Genomic DNA, 25,305 nt, shown 5'->3' with positions numbered 1-25,305 from the left:
GATATTCTTGAAAAGAAAATTAACTAATTCAATTTAGGTCCCGATATATGTGATAATAGAAAGTGCCAACATTAATTGTTAAAATAAGATTATGAGAATGATATTGGAAACAAATTAATTATACTACTAGGCATTAGTTGTGTTGCAAGATATATGAAATCGAATTAAATGAACATCAAATTTGATGAGTTACTCAAGTTTAACGAGCAATTTTGTGAGGTTGGACATGTCTTTTGAAAAGCATAAGAAATGCATATTACATACATGTGTATTCTATGATTATGAAAATTTTGTGCTAGATATTATACATTAAAATCTAAAAAATAAGATTTAAATATTTGAGAGAGAACATTCAACCACGAGAAATTATTTATTTCAAAGCTTATGAAAAATATACAAACAATAAAGTTGGTCAAAGAATACCACCTCGGCATCACCAATTGGAGGTCTTAGAGAATGACCATTTAAACTTTTATATATTTAACTTTTTTTTTAAAATTTTGTATATTTTTTTTATATATCATTCTTGAATTGGAGTTTAATATTTTTAAAAATTTAGATGATATGGAATACATATGTAATGAAAATATGACTTTAGTGATATTTTTTATCACGGTGCGAGGCACGAATAGATTCACTAGTAAAAAATATATAAAAAAAAATAAAAAAAAAATTATCCCACCTAGTTTACGTAACGGTATTTGATTTGACCGAGTTATTTTGGAGCAATTTTCAAATACTCCCGGGGTCTCATATTAATAGTAGTGGATATTAAAAATAGATGTCTCAAATCATTTGTTATTTTAAAAGTTTAAAGATAAAATTATTATTTTTTTACCTTTAGTAATAATTATTTTTGAATATAGAGATAATAAATAAATAAAATAAATATTCAACGAAGAGAGACATAAATAAGGGTCCTAATTAATACTCCCTCGTGACCAATTTGTCTTTTTATTTTGGTTCAAAATAAGTGTTTATTTATATAATCAAAAAAATTCAATTTATTTTTTCAAAATTACCCTTATGTACGTATTCCTAGAAAGTTTTTTACTCCTCACATTAAATTATGCTTTAATATTTAATTAAGGGTAATTTAGTCACACTAACTATTTTTGCCGTATTTCCTTAATGGTGTGCCCGAGACAAATTGGTCACTTATTGTGGGCCGAAAAGAGTTTCTTGAAGGACGTGTAAAAGAGAAACACGACAGATAATATGAGATGGATGAAGTATATAAAATTATACTTTTTGAAATTTTTTTACTCTAAGTTTTAGTCCAGTTTGAAAGTTCAACTCTAAAACATGAGACGTGGCAGATTTTCAGATTAATCCTTTTCACATCTTTTTAGATTCTTTATAGTCAAAGCACATCCCAATCATATTTGTAGAAGGTTGGATGACAAGAGAGAAAAAATAGAAGCAATGAACGGGAAATTATATTGATTAGTATTTTATATTATCAGAGATTAAAAATTGCCGGAACATAGTGCATAGGTACTCTTCGATGCAGCGGGGACGAGACGACATGACATACTACGATCACGTACAGAAGTGTTGTCCTTCGTCTCGGCAATATGGAACCTCTCAACAGCTCCCGTTCTTTTATGGAGTCCTATCGGGCCATCCGCAACAATTCCAATAAATCGCTTGAATCAAATTATCTTTTTGGAAAGAAAAAATCTAATTATTAATCCTGAGGTGAACCTTGTTTTAGATAGATGGATTGGCAGCTAGAGATGGACGGGTAGGTGTACGGACGAGTTAGTTGGAGCATGTGATGGAAAATGGAGAAACGTGTAAATCGGATTTCCGCTAAGTGCGTGATTTGTTGAACTTTCATGATAATAATGCTATATTATACACAGCTCAAAAATGGAAAACAAATCAAATCAAAGAAATAATAAGTCTAATGGTTGCAACTGTCAACCTGAGTTTGAAAATCATTAAACTGAAAAATGAGTTTACCAAGAAAATGTTTTGGGTGAAATATTTTGTCAAACCAAACACAAATTGTCACACGAAATAAGAGCATGGTTGAAGTTGGAGTGAGGCAGTAACTGCCGATTACCAAGTGAATATGGCCCGTCTAACAAACATCAGTCAAATGCTACATGGAAAAAGAGAAACTCCAGAATGTTATCCAATCATCAGTACTACTAAAGTACAAACAAGCCAAAGAAACAAGTCGAGAAAATAATCCATAGGAGTAACACTACTAGCAACTGCAGAATACCCTGCAGCATTCGTCAACACAAGGAGAGTTCAGTGTCTAGGGGACACATCACGGTCAGGATTCCTGGAATAATGAACAGCATCAGGACTCCTACTACGGCTTTGACTTGGGCTCCGCCTCCTGGTGGGACCCCTAACGGGAGAACGTGCAATGACTGGACTTCGGCTGCGGCTCCTTGACCCATTATAAGGTGGAGACTGCTCCTTAACTGGACTCTGACTGCGGCTCCTTGACCCATTGTATGGTGGAGATTGCTCCCTTGGAGGGGATTGGGAGTATGACCTCCCCTGACCAGCACGAGGAGAGTATGATCTCTCACGACTGTATCTTTTCTCTACAGGCGAAACAGACCTGCAAAGGAAGGAGACAAATACTCATCGTGAATTGGTGTTACTTTGCTGCCGGGGCATAAAGCATGAGCAACTGCATTCAGAACATATTACTAAACCAAGGGACTCCAAGTACTTATGTGAAATCTCTCATGTTTAGAAGTTCTAAGTACCGCTTTTAGTTGCAGCAAGGTTCTCTTAAAAACATATGGATAGGATCAAACAAAGAATTTGTCCAAACACTCTTCGAAGACAAGGAAACAAAAGGTTTGGAAGACAAGATTTTTTATTTGTTTATAAGTGCTTGGAAAACAAGATTTTGAAAATTTTCTAAAAGGAATTGAGTAAATCCCAACCAAGAAAGAAATCAATAAAGCAGGTTTTATTGTCAAAGATAACATTCCCAAGATTCAAAGACTATTCCTTTGACACTGCTGGCAAACTGAACTAGAATCGTTATTAATGTCGGGTTCAATCTAGCTGTAGCAAAGGAAATGCTGAAGCTTCTGAATTTCTTCTCACCTTGATCTGTCTAGCTATCAGGTCAACCTCCTAGTCAACATGCACATAGTAGACTATAAGATGAACCAAACGATATCATGATAAACCAGACGCGCATGTTCTTCAGACAAATGAATTGGGATGTCTATGATCACACACAAACCCGAATTTCGATTCCTAAAGAAAGGCTTTAAGTTATTAGGACCTAGGTTGTCTGTCATTCACAATGAGCTAAATCAAACATTAATCATCATAAAATATCAAATATATCACATTCGCATATATTAAGTATCAGAGGACGTAGCATACCTCGAGTACTGCCTTCTCTTAGGCGGAGAGTAGTAATCACGGCTGCGTGGAGGTGGAGATCGAGAATACCGAGGAGAGTTATGGAATCTAGGGGGAGTACCCCTTCGATCATAATTGCGGCCACCCCTACCACTACAAGATGGTATTTTAGAGTGTTAAGACATCTCAACAAAGAAGAAATATTGCAATTTTTATAGGCACTCAAAAAGAATATACATATAAAATTCATGACTATCAAACCAGCCATTTGAAAAAACAAACATCTCTCTTCATTCAAAACCCTTGATTTGCAAAAGCACAAACTTAAGAAGGAGAAGAATACAGGAAATGTAACAGAGGCTTTACAAGACAGCTTACAACCTAGCCGACCAAAAAGTATTGGAAAGTAACAGTCAACAACTCTGTCATCCAATAACGTTATAGAGTAACAGAAATGACTGGCCAAAAGAAAACATCCAAAGCACGAACAAATTTATCCTTTCAGATAGTAAATCTTTTTTTTTTTTTTGATGACCGAGAAATCCGTCTGGGGCCGATCCTTTGGACCAACCGCAGCCTTCGAAACTGAAACTCGGTGGATAATGGGCCCGCGCCTCTACCCTCCTCCACTTAAATACCAGGCTTTGCGTTGCATGGTGTGGGGGCCTGAACCTGTGACCTAAGACACAAATCCACCCTCCTTTGCCACTTGAGCTAGGCCCTGGGGGGGCCTTTTAGATAGTAAATCTCAGAACATATTTTTGGTACTAAGCCATATCAAACAACTATTCAAGCAGACGCAAGTTAAAGGGAGAATCTAATGTCAAGACTGAGCAAAAAAAATACAAAGAACTACCTTCCACGCTCCCTAGCTCTCATTTCTTGAGGCTTTTTCCTGTTCTCCTCAGCAAAAACTACTGTCAGTTGACGACCTTGGAAAACCTGACCATCCATCTGATACTTAGCTTCTCCAGCATCAGCAGGATCCAGATATTGGATAAATCCAAAGCCACGTGGTTCACTGTGAAGTAAAAGACAAAGCAAACAAGAGAAGAGGGAACACAAAAATGTATCAGAGACCATCAAATTACAGCACGGATCAGCCAGAATGTTACTCCAAGCTACAGAACTCTGGGGCTGTTTGAATATCCTAGTAAGAATATGAAAGTGGGCAAATTTAAGTTTCAGAATTGTACAGAAACTCTGACAGTTAAACTTAACCCCAATGATTAAGGATAAAAATAATATATTTGGAGCACAAATCAAATTAGTTTCTAAGAGAGAAAAAGTGTGCAGTAAGAAGAGACTTGCCTAATGACTTTCAATATTTCCAAAAAGGCCGGAAACAACAAAACAAAATAACTTCAACAAATTGGAATGCCTTGATAAGCACAGAAGCAGGCACATGGCTGCTGACCTTGCACGTATCAGTTTAAAGATGACTTGAAATTCTTCAAGACGTGAAATCTCGAAATCTTCACATTCTATTGATATCCATATTCCTTCCAATCTTCACTACCATTAACATCACCTTGAACTCTTACTACTTGATTGATGTCAAGAGCTCTCTTACTACTTGAAAGTATCAACAGAACTCTTACTACTTGATTGAAGTCTCGAAAACTCTTACTATCACTGCTACATCTCAACAATTTTAACAAGTGTTACCCAGCATGACATAACAAAAAGTTTAAAAAACAGAACCCAATATAATATAAAAAGTAAGCAAATGTCAGAGCAGATATTTATGTCAAAACTTGAGAAAAATTTAATGAAATGAATTGACTCTCAGAAACTAAAATATGAAATATCTAGTTCTGGAAGATGAAAAGGATATGCCTGACTGTATAGGGCAGAGTATCTAACTGAGATATGATGTCGGATAGTAATAACTCCCACTTCTTTTATTCTTGGTTCTTTGTCTTCGTTTAAGAAGGGAGGAGAATCGTATACATAAAGTGATAAAGACAATGTAAAACAAGCTCACCGAGTATAATAATCCCGCGGCAAGTAAATGTCCTTGACAGGGCCAAATTGCCCGAATGGCTTTTTGAGGTCTTCTGACCTGCACACAAACAGCAAAGTGAATGGTCACGTCAAACTGCATGCACAAATTCATGGAACACCTAATCCTAACATATTGTAACTCAATCAGTCATAGGAATTATAGCAGTGTTCTTTAATAAGATAGGAATTATATCAGTGTTATTAGGACCAATTTTAGTTCTTGCTCAAAAAGACAAGCAGGAGGTAAGAAGTTTCTACAGATAGCTCCAACGAGAGCATAGATCTCACACAATTAGCATTCTCCAATCTTATTCCGGCCCCCGCTATGGCCTTGAGACAAAAATCCATTGTGTGTTCTCTAATTTAGTGCACACAGCATCCATTACAAGCATGTAATCACTTGTCCACAAAGATAAAACAGCTTAATGGGTTATGGGTTAAGCAAAAAGAAAATGAACCTGGTATGCTCCGAGAATAAAATGTTGGGCAAGATGCATACCGACAGTCATGGCGAAGATTGCGAACTAATAGAGTAGTCGGATCATCTCTGCTACGACCAGCATAGCGACCCCTGGGGCTTGGGCTCCTTCCTCTCCTTCCATAACCTCTTGGTGGTGATGGACTGTAACTCCTTCCCCTCATTTGCACCAGAATAGCTGAGATATACCAAAAGTTCAGGAATTACAAAACGAATATATTGACGCAAAAATAAAATAGCAATCAAAACATATTCAATTTGAGTACACATCCAAAACCAGTATAATCAGGGTAAAGAAGCTTTAGTCCTGAGGAAAAACATAGCCTCTTTACCTGACCTTCATCAGACTTAATATCATAAAGACATACCATAAGCATATGAATGCCCAATATCAATCTACTTTTCGGGGTATAAAACTTATTATCACAATCCTAATAATCATAAGAATGTTCTGCACCATTTTCCTCCATTGAGTCCCCCGATTAAACAAGAGAGAGGAGAAGCTCCTCTCCAACTAGAACAAGAGACACGCAAAACATTTTCTTTCCGCATTATGGGTTTCATAAATAATTAAGTTGGTGAAACACAGAGGAAAATAATAAAACCAATATTATGTCAGCCAAAGAGAGTGATCAGCTAGAACCAATAACTGAAACAACTCTCAACAACAACAAACAACAACAACAACCCAGTATAATCCCACTTAGTGGGGTCTGGGGAGGGTAGTGTGTAGGCAGACCTTACCCCTACCCTGGGGTAGAGAGGCTGTTTCCAAATAGACCCTCGGCATCCTTCCTTCCAAGAACTTCCCACCTTGCTCTTGGGGAGACTCTAACTCACAACCTATTGGTTGGAAGCGGAGGTTGCTTACCATCCCTCTTACCATAAGCGGAGGTTGAAACAACTCTCAAGCACAACAGAAATTCTCTCACAATAATTCCAAGACCAAATCCAAACGCTCAGGAAGATACAAAGCACAACTAAAACAACAAAAATCATTCTCAAATTGCTAAGTATTTTCAATACCAAAGACATCCACAAATGCAAAAAATAAATACTTAAACAGTTCTACAAAAGGGATTGAAAAGGATAGCATTTGGGGGATAAAAAATTTAAATAAAAAAATACCCTTGAAACAAAAAACTCAATCCTCCCAACTATAAAAAAACTATTTTTCCAGTAAAACCACAACAAATAACAATCAAAAAGAACCAAAAAGAAAAAACAAATAGCACTAAGCGACCAGCTGGATTATGGAAACGAGCCATAAAATTCAAAAACCCTAATTAGAAACATATGACACGTATGCGACTGTATATTACAGAGAATAAGAGATATACCTGCGGATGGCCGACGAGAAAATTTGGACGAGAGAGAAACGGCGGTGAGTAAGTTCGAAATTTGCAGTGTTTTTTTAGGGCAAAGTCTACGAATGTAGAAGGGGACTCCTATATATCTATTTTGACCGTATTTTTAAAAGGTAAAGTTAGATATACTTTTTCGAAGAAAAAATAAATTATTTTTTTTGGGTAGGAAAGTTAAATTATTTTGCACCTCTTAATACTTCTTCTTCTTCTTTTTATAGTTAGTTGGACTTAAATATTTTAAATTTTAAATTTATATTAGTCACATTAAATTGGTTATTTTACAATGTATAAGTACAATAATAATAACAACAACTAAGTCCCACGAATGGGAACATTGTAGAGGTACCAAGAGGTAAAAAGGAAAAGAAAAATAAAAACTATGTGATATTAAGATTTTAAAAGTTATTATGATTTATTGAGTATTATATCCTTTATTCTATATTAAATTTATATATTGTCTCTTGCAAAATGAACTTTAAGGAGTTAAACAAACTATGAAACTAATTACGAGTAGGATTTATACAGACTTATTCAGAACTAATTACGAGTAAGATTTATACGGACTTTTTTTTTATTGTTCTTGAACCCAAAGTCTTTGAAAAACAATCTCTCTACGTTCATACAAGGGATAAGATCTGTGTACAACACACTCTTAGGACCCTACTTATGAGATTCAATGTAAAATATGATAAATACAACAACAACAACAACGACCCAGTATAATCCCACAAGTGGAGTCTGGTAAATAAATTTATCATAAATTTAAAATATGATAAATAAATTTAACTATATGGCCCCTTCTTGATGATGACCACAGAACAAAGAATAGTCCACACAAAGGAGCTTGTGACAGCTCACTAAACTCTTCCTCTGAAACTAAACAGCAGCAAATCACAGTGTAATTAGTGAATTAATCAAAAACTCATTTTTTTTAGGCAATATCTTCACTGTGAAGACACAGAATCAATCTATTCCTTTTCAAAATCTGCTGAGATCTGTCCTAATTTCCTTCTAATATTTTTTCCTTTTTTACTTAAAAAATCAGCTCAAAGGCTTTCAAATCCTTTTAGCTTTTCAAAATCCATACTTTCTATCATTATTTTCTGCACCCACCCATACTTTTTGGTTACTCATCGAGTTCAAGATTCAATTTTTATTTCTTAACTCTTCTCTGGAAGTAAAGGGTAAATCTCAGCTCAGAGGTTAGTAAATTATAGTATTGAGTTTCTCCTATTTGTTCAATTTCAGTTACAAATTTGGCTTCTTACTACTTCTGTTTGGATGATTTGGATTTGAAATTGGGGACTGGGTTTTAGAGTTTTGTATCAATGAAGGAATTGAATTCAACAACAGACCCAATTGGGCAAAACTTAATAAAAGGTATAAGCAATGTGTGCTTTTCAGTTTTTGTTTTCTCAGTGCTTATATTTACTATAATTGCTATCACATACCAACCTCCTGATCCATGGGAATCATCTAGAGCACTGACTAGGGTCTTCACCCAAGTTGAAAATGCAACATTTAAAGTGGACAATTCTGTCCTCAAAACTGGTGAGGATGTTGCCACTGCTCCTATGGTAGGGGCTTTCTCTTTAGTGCCAATAACTGAAGCTACTATTGAGAAATCTGAAGAGAAACTTCCAGCTGAGACTCTGAAATTGGGATGTGAGAATGAGAATGTAGTTGTTAATTGTTCAGATCCAAGGGTGTTGATCACCATTGAGAGATTTAACTTGAGGGCTTTCAAGTCCATTGCCTTTTTGGATTATCAAACTCCCGTTAATGGGTCGAAACCCGATGAGTGTGATGTGGCATGGAGGTTTAGAAACAAGAAAGAGAAATCTTGGAGGAAGTACAGAGATTTCAGGAGGTTCAGAATGGGGTTTAGTGATGATTGTAGTTACAAAGTAGTTCATGAGGGTCGCTGGCATTCAGGGGTAAATGCACGGCGTCCAAGATTCCGAGTTAATACTGCTGGAACTGGTCGGAAAGCCAGAATTGCTCCCCCGGTTCGAGATGAGGATATCAATGATACAATTCCAGTCATTGGATCAGATTCAGCTTTTAGAGACGGGAGATACTTGTACTATTCTCGTGGTGGTGATTACTGTAAAGGAATGAACCATTATCTGTGGAGTTTTCTATGTGCTTTGGGTGAGGCTCAGTACTTGAATCGGACATTTGTGATGGATTTGAGTATCTGTTTGGCATCCTCACACACTCAGAGTCGTAAGGATGAGGAAGGGAAAGACTTTAGGTTCTATTTTGATTTTGAGCATTTGAAAGAGGATGCATCTATTGTCGAGGAAGGAGACTTCCTTAAAGATTGGAAGAGATGGGATAAAACACATAAAAAGAAAATCTCTGTAAGGAAAGTTGCAAACCATAAAGTGTCGCCAATGCAACTAAGGAATGACAAGAGCACAATTATATGGAGGCAGTTTGATGCCCCCGAGCCAGAGAACTACTGGTATCGTGTCTGTGAAGGGCCTGCTGCTAAAGACATCCAAAGGCCGTGGCACACTTTGTGGAAATCAAAGAGACTGATGAATATAGTTACTGAGATTAGTGGAAGTATGGACTGGGATTATGACGCTGTTCATGTTGTTCGGGGAGAGAAAGCTCAGAACAAGGAGTTGTGGCCCCATCTGGATGCTGATACATCTCCTGATGCCCTTGTCACAAAGCTTCAAGGAGCAATAACACCTTGGAGGAACTTGTATGTTGCCACAAATGAGCCCTTCTATAATTATTTTGATAAACTTAGATCTCACTACAAGGTACATTTGCTTGACGATTACAAGTATTTGTGGAGTAATACAAGTGAGTGGTACAATGAAACAACACAACTGAATGGTGGACGACCTGTTGAATTTGACGGATATATGAGGGTTGAAGTGGACACAGAGGTCCTTTATAGAGCAAAGACTCAGGTGGAGACATTTTATAACTTGACAAAAGACTGCAAGGATGGTATCAACACGTGCTAAACAGTTCAAGATATCTACACGCACTCTATACGTAGATTCACACATCTTTTTGCCTGTTTTTACAGTTTATTCAGTTCTGAAGTGAAGGCCGTTAGTTGTTTCAGGCTGCGTTTGTTCATCGATCTATGGGTGAACTGTTCATTTGTACAATATGTTTCTTTCATAACCTTCATCTAATGGTGATCTGTTTCATCTTTTTGTCTCCTAATTCCTCTATTCATCTATATTTCCTTTTCCATTTTTTCCCCTCTGTCCCGCAAGGTCAGCAGATGAATGTTTTGCTTCTCATTACAATGTATCGAGAAATGCATAAGTGCCAATCATGTGGGGGCAATTAGTCCCCAGAATCACTTTGCAGGGATTTCCTTTGCACCTTCTAAGGCTATAGGCTTGCTTCTTTCAAGGCCACTCTACTGAATTTGAAACATTAAATTGGTTCTATGAAAAACTAAGTTAACTTATCTCCTAAAACAAAAAGAGGAGTGAACTCTTGCAATAACAACATTATGTTTAGAGTTCACAGTTTGTTGAATGCCCTTTAGTCCTTACACGGGCAGTTCGTGCTGATGTTGAGAATATGGACTGACCAATATGCTTCTACTCTAATCAATGTTACCGTGGATGCATGTTGTTGCTCTTGTTTAATTCGGTAGGCATCTGAGGATGCAGTACATGCTATTCTAAAGAAAAGATATTCTATCATAAGAATAATATGAACTAAGTTTTCTTTTTTCTGTTCTGCTAATGATGTCATTTTTCTGTCTGTAAAACCAAACTAGACGTTCACGAACTTGACAATCCTATATCTTCTGTCTCTTTTCCTGTTCAAATTCTGACTTCCTTCTTAAAATTAAGGTGAAAATATAAAGTGAAGAGAACATAAAGGATCTCTTTGAAACGCTGAGGCAGCCTTAGGCCCCAGGGATTTGAGGCTGATCAGAATCATAAATTGGTTCAACTTCTGTTTCAATTTAGATGATATATTTTTTTTTTTTGGTAATTAAATGATTTCATTAATCACCAATGTGTCTTTACAAAACCACAGTTGACTTTAACAGAGTCCCATGTCTCATTTAGATGTATCTACCTATATCCCTGTACAAATAGCAAATACCTGCTCCTTATTAGTCCGTTCCAAAAAGAATTGACACATTTCTACAATTGGAAATAATTCAACTTTAAATTCTTCATTTTATCCATTTTACACTTAATGAGAAATTTTTATAACCGAACAAATGTCATGGTACCACAAAGCTTTTACCCTTACGCTTTTAAGACCACAAGTTTTAAGTCTTTTTTTTTTAAAGGCAAAATACATAGTTTACCCATTGACCTTGTACTCAAATCTCTCTCACACACCTGTTAAACACGGGAATAGTATTACACACCAAAATTTTTAAAAGTGTGTCAATTACACACCTCTTTTGTCATGTGTCACACGTGTGTATTACATAAAAGGGGCGCGTGAAAATTACAAAATTCATCTGAATTTTTTATTTTTATTTTTCCCTTTTTTAAACTATTTTCTTTCCAAATTAAAGAAAAAAAAAATAACACATGTCTTCTTCCCCAACCCACACTCCAGCGTTCTCTAACCCCCCCCCCCCCTCGTCTTATTCCCCAACCTCCATCCTAGTTTTGTCTACCCCTCATGTTTCATCTCTCCAACCCCCATGACTAAGAAGAAAAAGAAAAAGAAGAAAAGAGGAGTTATTGGGTCTTGTAAAAATCACCATTATTGAACTTTTGAAAAACTTGAAATTAAATTTAATCGGGTCTTGTTGATTTTGGTGTTCCATGACCAAGAAAATTAGTTTGAATTCGTGATTATTGTTGAATAAAAATGTACTTAGGTGATTAATTTTGATAAAATTCAAATAATACCATTAACAAGTTTGAAGCTTTGAGTTTGAGCTTGAATTTGAAATTTGTATAAGGATTTGTGATGGATGTTGTTAAAACTTGTTAAAAATCGGGTAAAGAGTTGAATCTATAGTTAGGGAAGAAGGTGCTTGTAGTGGAGCAAAGGTTTTTTTTTTCCAGTTTTTTTTTTCTTTTTCAATTTATGACACGTGTCAAATGCTGATTGGCGCGTGTAATAACAATCTTTAAATAGATGTGGTCAAACACTAAAGTGGTGTGTAATTGACACACCTTTAAAAGTTTTGGTGTGTAATATAATTCTCGTCTTTAACAGGTGTGTAAGAGGGATTTGGGGACAAGGTCGATGGGTAAAGTATGTATTTTGCCTTTTTTAAAAACTTTGTGCCGAGTCAAACTACCTCATTTGAATTGAAATAAAAGGAGTATTACTTTTCTTTGTGATAATGGTGGTGTATGGGCAAATATGTTGTCTTTCACTAATCCACTGGGCAGTGAGCTAAGCGCAATTGGTGAATAGACCTATCTATCGAGTGGAGTAGATGGACTCAGAGAATGTTGTAGTTGTTTGGATTGAAACCTTGAGAGTTCAAAGTTGTCTTGTCACTCCTATGCATCAACTATTACCACGCTCTTTGTGTGTAAAACACATTAGTCCTTATCATTTCGAGAAGTTAAACTAACTGGTTCACCAGCAAAATAGCTTTTCCTATATTATCTTGTAGTCTCACTATGCCTTAAGGCCGTTAAGTTATGAGTTTGTCAGATACTTTTTGTAAAATAAGTTCGAGTTATGCCAATGGCTTAAGGGCCACTCCAAAGATAAGCTGAGTCTCATCCTATCCCAGTCCCAGATGACTATATGTTCGTTCAACTTCTACAGGCGTTGAGTTAACGGCATTTCGTGTTATTCGAAAATCAAAGCGTTTCTCTTGCGAGAGCTCCTTTTCACTTGCATCTTTCATTTGAGGGATTAATAACAAAATGTTTGCAAAATACGACCTTAAAACTTAGGGGCAATGTGATATCAATGTAGCAACAATGAACTTCCTATCACGAGCCATCATTCTTCCTACCTCAACTTGGTGCTATACGTGATTGTCCCATGTAACATCATCCAGCACAGGCAAAAAAAAAAAAAAATATACTCCCTCCGTTTCAATTTAGATAAGGTAGTTTGACTTGGCACGGAGTTTAAGAGAAAAGAATAAGCCTTTTAAAACATGTGATCTTAAAAGCTTAAGAGGTAAAAGCTTTGTGGACCATGGCATTTGTGTGGTCATAAAAGCTTCTCATTAAGGGTAAAATAGGTAAAATGAAGAGTTTAAAATTGAATTATTTCCAAACTTAGAAATGTGTCATTTATTTTGGAACAAAATAAAAAGGAAAATACCTCATCTAATTGAAACGGAGGGAATATTATTTTTTTACACACTATAAATAAGGTCATTCAAATGCATTGTCTGAATCAAATCTTTAGCTTAACGTTGCCATTCAGGCCATAATCCTTTCAATAGTTGCAAGATTGCAGCTCATGTTTGTATTCAAAATGAGTGAGCGAGACATCGGTAAAACAGATATAAAGGTACAGACATCCTATGTAATAAAGAGCCACAACAATTTCTTCTTGGGGGGCAGGAGTGTGGTATTTGGTACAGGAAGAGCACGCCTACAATATGTAATTCACTCTATAAAGGAAACATCCAGAGGATATCCGAGTCCCGAGAAGAAGGTGAAATGACAACAGTGGAGATCCCTGCATCCAGCAACGACTATGGACTAGGCTAACTATGAACTTCCAGCTTGAGCAAAATCAACTTCCATCTGTTTCAAACCCAATACTGTTGCCTAAACAGTATATTTACAATAGAATATCCGCCAGAAGTTGCTTAGGCGATATGATCTGCCATGGATTTTGGTGTGTGATTACACCCGTCTTCCAGTTTGAAGTGGTAAAGAGGAAAGGCTGGCCACTCTTAAGTAAAGAGATGCATGGGTGGATATTAAACACCTAGCTGCACACCATCCAAACACCCAGAAGTTCGTCCATTAAGTTTACTATTAACAGAGCATGTACATTGAAAATATAGGTAGCAGAAAGAAAATCGCTGGTGTAGATAGTATGCTATTATGGATTTTATGGCTGGCGTCAGAATTGCATACACCAACTAGAGGTATGTAGTTCCAAGTAACCCTTATTTCACTTTATCATGATCCATGGATATTGATCTTAAAGTACTGGGCAGCTAGGTTTAATTGTTTCTTTTATACAAGTAATTTCCATGGAGCAAAAGCAACATGAAAGCTTAAACAATAAAGATAACTGCCAGTTTTTCTCAAGATATATCTGCAGGCATAAAATAATTCAAGAGTACCAATCTAAAAAAAATGAAAAAAACCTCGAAGCATGATGTCATGTTGGCAACGTCTGCAATCTTATATGCTTGTACTTCTGCTCGGTATTGAAGCATTTAGAACTTTCAGAAAAGCCTTTGGATAAGACTTGCTTCAACGCATGTATTCCTTCAAGTAATGCAGCATCAATCTGCAAGTAAAAATGTATGATCTTCAACAATTAAAAGTGGTTTAAAAGCTACAAACAAATACCTTGGAATTCCTTGATGTCAATTCTCAACAAGATTAGTTTTATCAAGTAAAGATCTCTCCAATCCCAATGTGGCTTCAATATCTGAAGCATGGGTACCTCTAAAATGATACAGTATTCATGCTTGATGTTCCATCTGAGAGGATCATGCACTTGACTCTAGGGAACATGTCTATGATAAATTTACTGGGTCCAAATGTTTTTCATTGGTTGAACTCTAAAAAACATGCCATCTGCATGTTTTTGACGTGTTTCAACATGTCTCATGAAATTTTCTTTTTGCAACATGAGTTGATAAGAGGAAGATGAAAGTTATCCAAACTGATCAAAGTTAATACAAATGGAAGAAGATTGAACAAAGATGTGTTAGAACAACACAGCTTATACTAATCAGAACAGATTGTAATAGAGTATGAGATACAAAAATTACTCTATTTAGAGCCATATATACAGAACATCTACTCTTAAACTCTAATTAAATTATATCTAGCAAAAACAGGGACACAATTTATAACATATTCGAATAACTATATGCCTATTTAGACCTCTGTGCTCAGCATATAAGCATCAAAATCTAATGGCTGCTGATCTATGGAACAAAGAAACAAAATTGTTAAATGAACAGAAATTTGAAAACAAGCAGCCACAACCTTGTTTTTAATCGACAGTTTTTCTGTTCCATCAAGAAACAAAATTCCCACTGTTTCTAGTGAGATGTTTGCGTAAGCAAGTACTGCGGAAATACATTTAAAAAGCTTGTGTCCTAAAAGATTAACCCCCCTTGGGAAGTAGACATTCATGGTGGAATTATTGGAAGGGGAGCCGGAAATCAAATTCAGAGGGAAACGGCCCATTGGAGATAATACAAAATTTGTTCAATAGATTCTCTAAGGTCTTCCCTGATAACCTCTATTATATTATCAACCTTAAGTTTATTTGACTAGCTTCAGGCGTATGCATTTCACGTATACACATCTGTTTGCATTCGAGTACACACTCATTCAACATAAAATAAGACAACCACTACTGTACTAATGCACAATGAGCAGTTCCTACAAAACTCAAAGGCTGTACAAGTTTTAGACCAATAAAGAAATATTAGAGAGTCGACTTTATGTAAGAAATGAATGAGTTATAAACTTACTCGTTCTCTCGCAGTTGAGTTAAACTTTTGAAGCATGAATGCTTTGGGATCCATTTGACCAGGAGGCCTTCCAATACCTAGCAAGAGAACTATGTTTAATCCTCTATACTGAAACTCAAAACGCCAAAAGAGAACATTAAAGTATTCCAGACTTTCCACAAACCTATTCTTAACCGAGGAAACTCTCGATTTGCACGGAAATGATAAATCACACTCTTCAACCTGAAAAAACAGAGAACTGGATCATATACAGTTTAACAGCAATTGAAACTATGTCTTACATGAAGAGACGCAGAGCTCTTCTGGTACTAACTAGCAAAAACATGAAAAATCTGACACAGCAAACAGTGACACATTTTCAGAGGTCTATATTCTATTCACCAGTCAAAAGCAGGTATGAGTACTATCCTGTGGAATTAGTCGAGGTACGTGCAAGCTGGCCCGGACACCATGGTATGGGTACATGTAATGGCCTTCCTAACAAAATGTTATGCTTATATTCAGGTAAGAATTACTTGATATGCCTCAACAGGCGTGCTGGATGATCAGGAAAATAATGGAAACTAGAGCAGCACTGGAGCAGATGCAAGTTACTTTAACAGACAGCAAAAGCATAATCAGACAAATGTACTAGCAAATGTTAGGCAACTGTCCTCGAGTGGTGTGGAAGTGCATGGTTTTTAATAAAATGCTGCAAGGCCAAAGGCTAAGTTCACCTTATGGCTGCAGTAACAGGGGAAATTACGAGTCCGGAACCCAATTGTGGTTCTTTTGGACTCAAAATACATAAATAGGTGATAAAAAAAAAGGTGACATTTTTATATATAGTGCCACAATACTTGGCGCTATACATTAACGTTAACTGTGTCGTTACTGTATATAAAAATGTTACTTTTTTTATCACCTATTTATGTATTTTGAGTCCAAAAGAACCACAATTGGGTTCCGGACTCGGAAATTACTTGCATCTGACAGGGTAGTTAGATGGGGACTGAGTGTGGATCAATGTTGCATGCCTGCACATTATATCAATCCCAATGTAATCTAGAGACCATTTATTTAATTACTGTGATTTGATAAAGAGATTGTGGATGACACTGATGCAATGTCTAAACACACAATTATTTGAAGCCGCTACCTAGGAACAACACTTGGAATGGGCTATTAAGAACTCTAAAGGAAAATCACAAGCTGCTCAATTGTTTAGAATGGTGTATGCCGAGTGTGTTCATTCTATTTGGCTTGAGAGAAATCAGAAAGCGTTTGAGAAGAAGGCCAGGGACTGGAATTGCATAGCGAGAGAAGCTGCTATATGTGTAATGTGAGAGTTCCACGTGGAATTAGGGCAATAGTGCAATCGCTGATGTTTAAAATTTAGCTGTATCTTTTTTCTCTTTGCTGTTTTGCAGGAGAGGTATTTCTGAATAGCCAGTTGTGATGGCTGAGCTATGGCTTTGTAATTCTTTCACTGGTGATTAATACAAGAAAGTTACCAAAAAAAATTACTTGATATGTTTCATTTTAGGTATTTTGACATAGCTATCAATTTTCAATATAAGTTCATTACAATTCCAGTTGTGAACCTATATAGACAATTGGTTGGATTGAAAATGAACAGATAGATGGTTTCATGGCATTGAATTAAAATTTTTTTCTTTTTTTAGGTAGATTTAAGTAGGGGTAAGGTCTGCGTACACACTACCCTCCTCAAACCCACACGTGGGTTATTACTGGGTTGTTGTTATTGTTGTTGTTTAAGTAGATTTAGATGGAGAAGGATTCAGTTCATACCCATTATGGCTGTGATGACCTCCCTTGGGGTGAAGACGAAGAACTCCACATGGTAAATCCATGTCATCATGAAACTGGACAAAAAGACAATTGTTGAAAAGCATTAAAAAGCATAATATATCAGTCCAGTTAAATTTTAAAAAATATGAACGTCTAGTATTTTATACCACAACCACACGATTAAGAGGAAGCTTGTAATATGCTGCAAGTGGGCCGGTCTGGGAGAAAAAGGAAAAAAGAGATGAATCAGAGTTATTGATCACCTTAGATTAGTTCAGGCAGTTCAATTTTTCAAAATCACTAAGCATCGATGGAAAAGCAAGATAAACCATCACTCGTTAAAAACATCTAAGACATCAAAGTCCAACAAGTAGAAATTTATTGAATACTCATAGAACTTCTTATCTTTTATTTCACAAGTAAACTGGAGTCTGAATAATATAAGCTACAACATACCCAGATCCCACAAGTGAGTCTGAGGAGGGTAGTGTGTACGCAAACCTTTACCCTACCTTGTGAATGATATAAGCTGAGCAAAGAAATGCGCTATTTTCCATTCTTGTCACATGACTAGTTTCAAAGGCAGTTTATCATCCATCACTGGAACACAGAAGAGTTTTCATATAAGAGTTCACTTATTTAAGAAGAGACTCATGAATTTAACTTGTCTGATGAGAGTCTAGATCATATAAGCCTGCCCTGCAAACTAGGGGAAGCAACCGCTGTGCCATGCCGGCATGCCCTTAATCTGATTCTAGGGGGACTAAACCTCGATAAAACAATGCGACCAGGCCTGTACTGGCATTTAAATGGTGAAGAGGCAAGTCATGACAAACACAGTCAAAATGTCATACAAAGGTGACAAATATGGCCATTCAAAATAGGCTCCCCTAGTCCATAAGAAAAGCTAATCCAGCGAGTTCAAAGGTCCTTGAATATATCATTTTTCCACTTGATTTGCATTTTCACATATGAATTAGAATTACACTACTTTCTGGCAGCACAAGGCTACGCTCTGGGTTGCTTTAGTTCATGGAACAAATATGCACTGCAATTCACTATCTAACACAGACAAATTGCTTGGGTAAACTTCTTTTAGCTTATATCAGTAATAAAATTGCACAAACCTCAGCTAAAAAGATTTGTCTTTTCTCAATTTCTCAGAGATTGTTACCAAAAATTAGCAATTCAAAGATCAATTGAATAACATTTTTATCAGGTAGTAGTGTCTTTTTTGGTAAGAGTTTTGATAACAAATCATGAGACAAAGGGTACTTATTTGGCTTGCTCCGTTCACTGTTTCTTGTTCACTTTTAACAACAATCCTACCAGTTTGCAATGTCACTACAGAACTTGCATTCCATGGTAACTACTGGGTGGTCAGACGCGAACTATAACTAGTAACAACAAACTTCAACATGTTCTTACCGTTCCTGAGCTAATGGAAGAAAGTAGTCCAAAATTATTCATGGTCACCAGAGACAAATATGAGCAAAGACTTGAAAGTATCAGGAGTAGCATCTCATTTCTCACAGTCAAATAGTTGGCACAAGACTTCTAATAGTAAAAACTAATTCTAGTGACTACAGCTTAACCACCCACCATTAACCATTCCACCCACAAAACAATCAGCATAGTCAATACAATCACCAATTCAAAGAGAGGAGATAACTCTAAACAAATAATAAACAAGATCAGCAATCCTAACACGTAAAATGGAAAATTTACAGATGCATCAGGGTAGGCTGAAATGAGGATGTTGAGATGGATGTGTGGGCATACCAGGAAGGACGGGATTAGGAATGAAGTTATTAGGGGTAAGGTAGGCATGGCATCTGTGGAGGACAATTTGAGGAAATCTAGGTTGAGATGGTTCAGGCATGTGAAGAGCGGGGACATAGGTGCACCGATCAGGAGATGTGAGGGGTTGTCCATGGCGAGTCTGCGGAAAAGAAGGGGAAGGCCTAAGAAGTATTGGGGAGAGGTTATTAGGAAGGACATATCATTGCTTTAGATTACCCAAGATATGACCCATGATAGTAAAGTGTGGAAGTCGAGGAATAGGGTTGTAGGTTGACAGTTAGTAGTGTGTTCCTCCTAGGCCTACCAGTAGTACTAAGACTTTTTTGTATTATCTTAGTCATGGTCCTTTGTTTACTACTTGACTGCTTTATCTTATCTCTACTATTCCTAGTTCTATCGAAAACAAGGTCTGCGAACACACTACCCTCCCCAGTCCCCATTTATGGGATTACACTGGGTTTTTTGTTGTTGTTGTTGTAGTAGTATCATGGTAGGTCGCCAACATCACACCCTCTTTGGGTGCGGCCCTTCCCTGGACCCTGCATAAACGGGGATGCTTCGAGCACCGAGCTGCCCTTTTGACCCTGCTTTCACTAAAAAATCGGACACAGTCATTTAGATTGCTAGTTTTCATTCCGATAGATAGACACATCCTTCTTTGAGATAGAACCCAAGCAGAATCCATCATAAGCAGAAAAAAAAAAGCTTTTACAATATAAGTTAGAAGTATTTAATTGCTTACAGATTCACCGCTCAAATTCATATAAGTTAGTGGCTTAGCAAGGAGAACTGGAACGCCATTGACAAAACCTGAGAATTGGTAATATTAACCAAATTATAGATAAGAGTATAAACAAGATAAACACTTCATAAAAGAATACTATAAACAAGATAAAGAAGTGAGCATGATGATGTACTTTAACACTTAAGAGGCACAAATACAAGTTTAGCCAAAGAGACCTTTTCCAAACATAGCTTTGCAATGTACTGTCTCCATCTGAATCCCTTGTGACTCTGCAAATGCATCAAGCATTTCAAATCCAACCTGTAATAAAAAGATTAGATATACTCTTAATGAAGAACACTTGAGTGAGATGGAACTCATAATAGATGGAGTGTTATGCTGTTATGCAATCTTTCTGAGAAAATAATTTAATTCCAGAAATAAAAGTTTACATTGTGTCTTGTTCCCTTGTATTTTTCCCCAGGATTGCCTAACCCAACAAAGAGCCACGGCCGAGGAGAACAAGTGCAGAAGTTGCGCCTATAAATTCTGCTAAGCATTTCAGTTATCTGCAATAAGCATCAACACGATTTGATAAAGGATTCATACATATAAAAAAAAAAATAAAGACGAACAATTTATGACTGACTAGAGAAATTACATAAAGTCGCTTCATTGTAAACAATATATGATATCTACTTGCTAAAATGGGAGGAATAATGGCTTTTATATAAGCATAACTCGAATTAAAACCAATTAAACATATTTTTGCTACAGAAAAGTATTATCAGATGAAAAATTAGTTGAAGAAAGCTAAAAAACAACAACAACAACTAACCCAGTTTGATCCCAACATGTGGGGTTTGGGGAGGGTAGTCTGTACGCAGACCTTACCCATACCTAATGCAGTTAGAGAGGCTGTTTCCAATAGACCCTCGGCTCAGAAAGAGCAAGAAAAGAAAGCTAAAAAAGAGCAACAAAAAAAACTAATGAACAAAAAAAAAAACAGGTACCCAATGGAATTAGTGGAGAATTAGTTGAGGTGCAAGGTGGCCCGAACATAGCGGTTATCAAAAAAAAAAAACTAATGAACAAAGGCCTAAACTGAAATAATAAAAAGATCAAACAGAGACCTATGTTCATTTTGTCCTGAAAGGGCTTGGTCCATAATAAATCAGCCATCCTTTGGGCTTCCTTTGCAGCACCAATTTCGTTTGGTTGAGGGAAAACATACAAACCACTTCTAAATGCAGAAGATTTCCTGGTGGGTTACTATGCTTCTAAACTATTGGCAGAATGGAGAAAAAGGTTTTAAATGCAAAACCTTATAGACAGGGTTCAAAGAAGCTCCAGAACAAATCATGAAAGAAACCGAAGGAGCAGAAGCTCTGGTTGCATTTTTCTGGTAATTAATGCGACTGGACAAAGAAATGACAATGAGTCCATAGTCCATAGAAACCTCATTTGCTCAGCATAATTAGATGTTTTTGAGCTGATAACTCAAAGACAGTTGTTGAATTATTCAAGATGCGCAAGGGCAAGGACTCCAAATGGCAAGAGAAACTTATTCAATAATTCAAAAGTAATATAGCTTAGCAAAGTCAGACAGACACCCATGGGATTAAACTAAAGCGAAATGTGTAGAGGTTAACAACTCAAGAATATCAGAGGAAGAACAAACCTTTCGTAGTGAAATTCGAGCACAAAAAAGTAGAGTTGATTTCAGTTTTAGGGCTTTTTCCACGAAGCCTGGGTTTTGAGATAGATGTTGAATGTAGACAATCTTTGCAAAATCATCTGCGCATTACATCTTTAGCCGTCGAAAATAGCTTCCTAAGTCGGAGGGTGCGATAGGGGGTTTTCTGGCCGTGATTCTTGGCGTTTGGACATAAGAATTGTAAAATTACGGGGAAAAAAGTGGGGAAAAAGTATTAGAGTTACAAAATTAGAGTTGTATTTGGATATAAATATATTTTTAGGCTATTTTTAAATTTTTATGATTGAACTGGAGTGAAAATTTTGAAAAATAGTTTTGTAAAATTTTTTAAATTTTCAAAAAAATTAAAATTCATATTCAAGGGAAAATTAAAAATATGGCCAAACTAGTATTTCAAAAAAAACGAAAAAAAGGTGAAAAATGTTTATGGCCAAACGGGCCCTAAGGCCTTATTTGTTTGCACTTAATAGAGGTCTGAATCTTAATTATTCAGATCTCGGATATTAAGTGTGTTTGTTTTTAAAGTCTGAATCTTAATTATTCAGATCTTAATCAATAAGTGTGTTTGTTTTTTTTATTTCACAACCACTTAATGGGTCTAAATAGGTCTGTATGATTAAGATATGTAACAGAGACTTAATTTTATTAAGATGCTATCACATATTCATTATTAACTGTCGTCACCGCCTACCATTATCAACTACCACCATGCTGCCACCACCACCACCATACTCAACCACCACCAGCACCCCCACCACCACTACGCCACCATCATCTTAAATCATAGCCGCCACTATTATTGATCATCACCACCCACTATCCCCACCACTCCGACCACCATATATCATTCTCACCCACAATCAATACTTATCCACCTCAATTACCCACCATCAACAACCACAGCCGACACTGCCCATTATTATAACCTACCACCACCCACCAACCACCTTTCTCAGTCACAACTACTACCACTACCCGTCATTATTAACTATCACAACCCACCACCACCATCCTCAATCATAAATCGCCACCACTACCAATCATTACTAGCTAATAGCATGAACCACCACCATCAATCAAAACTACCACCAACCACCGCCTCTAGTCAGCATTCACCTATTAGCCATCACCACCGACAATTATCATATTTTAAAAAACTATATATTTTATTAATAGAATATTAGAGTAGTTAGTATTTCATTTGAATTTTATGTTTATTAATTTTCAAATAAAGATAAATTTTATACATTCATATGTTAAAAATCAAACAGTCTTAATTATTTCTATTCTGATATTAAACACATCTTAATATATTCAGATATGTATTCAGATTCAGATGTTTTAATCTTAATACATATCTTGATATTCAGATGTGTATTCAGATTCAGGCGTCTTAATCTAAAAAAAACAAATGAGGTTTGTGAGCACGTGATTTGTGTGACAAGGCCTAAGTCCCAGTCATCAAGTAAATGCGAAAGTCTGTTCTGTAATTATAGTTACAAGTCGGAGCAAATGCGATTTAGCATATGGAGTGAAAGTGCTCATAGGTCGCGTTTAGTTATTACAATTTCTAAATCGCATTTACTGATTCGATACGTAGAACAGGAAATATAAATTGCATTGGCAATTGCTATATATAACACGTATTTATTGATTGTGATATATAACTCGCAGTTTATAACTGCGATATATAACTCGCATTTGTTGAATACATATGTCACATTTACTAACTATAACATAAATGCTATTTAATCGACTATTATATGCGATTTACCCAAAATACACGGTGTGGGATAATACTGGATATTATGTTGTTGTTGTTGTATACGGTCGAAATCAGATATGCCCGATTTCACGGGCTCGAGTGGTTGCCTTAAGCCCGAGTTCAGGACGGGTCGAGTTCGAGCTCGATGGACCAAGCTCGAGCCCAATGACAGAGTACAAGACCCGAGGATCGAAGTACGCAATGAGTATCGAAGCTGAGTATGCCCAACCCCGAGATGGTGCCGTTATGAGATTGTAACAGAAAGAGCAAAATTCCCGCCACGTCCCCAAAATCATGGCGTAAATTTTGGAATAGGTTTGTACGAATTGGTACGAATCCTTACTAGGCGGTTAGCCAGTTGTCCCAATAAGATTCCTTACTATAAATAAAAATATACCTTATTCAGGGTTCCCCTATTATATAAAGGGAACCCCAATCATTTGTAACCATCATCAATCATTTAGCAAAGAATATACTCTCTTACTTTCTTGCTTACATTTTATCAAAATTGTCCTTTAACTTTATTGTTCTTAGTTTATTGTTCTTGACCTACCTCGAGGTCACCTTAGCTCAAGGTCGTGACTGGCTTCCGTACTGGTTTGATTTTACTTACTTCTTTCATTTATACGCTAGATTTCTTGGTTATTAATTGGTATTGAATTAAATCACATATCTTTAAAATCATAAACAAGTTTAATTGTTACTCGTATCTTCGAGGTAAACTGTTTGGCGCCCACCGTGGGGCTAAAGATAATAGTGGTTATTTCAGTACTAATTCTGATAACACACGTTGTTTTCACATTTGTTATTGTCAAGAATTTTTGTTCTCATGATAAAACATGTCAAACTCACAAAACGCACCTGTACACGGCGATGATGGTCTTGGATTTCACGGGAAAAATAACAATGTAGCTGCTCCGGGAGCCGGTGTACCACCGATTAAACCTGGGGAAGTGCCAAATGTGGAACCAGTCAATGTTAGTTCACACATAACTTTGAATGCAGATTTAGGCGCAGATTCCGGAGTAAGTGTGCGCAGGGAAGCCCGATCTGGTGGCCAAGGAACACGGGGTATAAAAGATGGGGGAGTTAGCCTCCAGGTAATATTCGAGATGTTACAAGCTCAATAAATTGCTATCGCTTAGCTTCAAAGCCATAATACAACTCCAAGTGTGGTCGAACCAGAAGTCACTCGCCAAACTGAACCAGTGCCAGAGAGATCGAACGGGAATGGCTCGGGGGTTAATCCCACAATTATGAGGATGCTCGAGGAACTCATCAGGAGGATCGAGTCGGGGAAGAAAAAGATTGAGGATAATGACAAAAAAATGGAGACTTATAAGTCCCGTGTTGATCAATACCGGGGGCACCTCCGGTCTTGAAAGGTTTGGATGCCAAGAAATTTATACAAAATACATTGCCTCCGAGTGCGGCTCTGATGCTCATCCCTAAAAGTTCCGCAAACGAGCGATCCTAATGAACACATTACCTCTTACACTTGTGGGATTAAAGGGAACGACTTAAATGACGATGAGTCGAGTCAGTATTGTTGAAAACTTTTAGGGAAACTCTGGCGAAAGGAGCCATGATTTGGTATCACAACTTGCCACTGAATTCTATCGATTCATTTGCTATGTTAGCAGACGCCTTCGTGAAAGCACATGTCGGGGCCATAAAGG

General features: G+C 36.7%; 3 protein-coding genes across 3 annotated transcripts; 1 reads left to right on the top strand and 2 right to left on the bottom strand.

Annotated features, from left to right (window-relative positions):
- Positions 1-2,037: 2,037 nt before the first annotated feature.
- Positions 2,038-7,391, bottom strand: LOC104238643 (serine/arginine-rich SC35-like splicing factor SCL30A). Its single transcript, XM_009793061.2, has 6 exons — positions 7,180-7,391; positions 5,861-6,017; positions 5,342-5,419; positions 4,211-4,375; positions 3,376-3,507; positions 2,038-2,587 (listed from the first exon to the last, which is right to left on the bottom strand). Exons 2-6 carry the CDS (start codon positions 6,001-6,003, stop codon positions 2,266-2,268), a joined length of 840 nt encoding a protein of 279 aa, XP_009791363.1. The 5' UTR covers positions 6,004-6,017; positions 7,180-7,391; the 3' UTR covers positions 2,038-2,265.
- A 649-nt stretch (positions 7,392-8,040) lies between these two features.
- Positions 8,041-10,404, top strand: LOC104238644 (uncharacterized). Its single transcript, XM_009793062.2, has one exon. The coding sequence runs from the start codon at positions 8,535-8,537 to the stop codon at positions 10,194-10,196; it is 1,662 nt and encodes a 553-aa protein (XP_009791364.1). The 5' UTR covers positions 8,041-8,534; the 3' UTR covers positions 10,197-10,404.
- A 3,051-nt stretch (positions 10,405-13,455) lies between these two features.
- LOC104238645 (peptidyl-tRNA hydrolase, mitochondrial) lies at positions 13,456-22,091 on the bottom strand. Its single transcript, XM_009793063.2, has 10 exons — positions 21,826-22,091; positions 20,597-20,713; positions 20,381-20,465; positions 20,163-20,230; positions 17,785-17,835; positions 17,618-17,691; positions 15,990-16,048; positions 15,827-15,903; positions 14,477-14,622; positions 13,456-14,092 (listed from the first exon to the last, which is right to left on the bottom strand). The coding sequence occupies exons 2-9, from the start codon at positions 20,702-20,704 to the stop codon at positions 14,491-14,493; spliced, it is 654 nt and encodes a 217-aa protein (XP_009791365.1). The 5' UTR covers positions 20,705-20,713; positions 21,826-22,091; the 3' UTR covers positions 13,456-14,092; positions 14,477-14,490.
- Positions 22,092-25,305: the final 3,214 nt, after the last annotated feature.

Source organism: Nicotiana sylvestris, chromosome 10, assembly GCF_000393655.2.
Source record: "Nicotiana sylvestris chromosome 10, ASM39365v2, whole genome shotgun sequence".
Taxonomy (NCBI): domain Eukaryota; kingdom Viridiplantae; phylum Streptophyta; class Magnoliopsida; order Solanales; family Solanaceae; genus Nicotiana; species Nicotiana sylvestris.
This window is presented reverse-complemented; position numbering and strand designations above follow the sequence as displayed.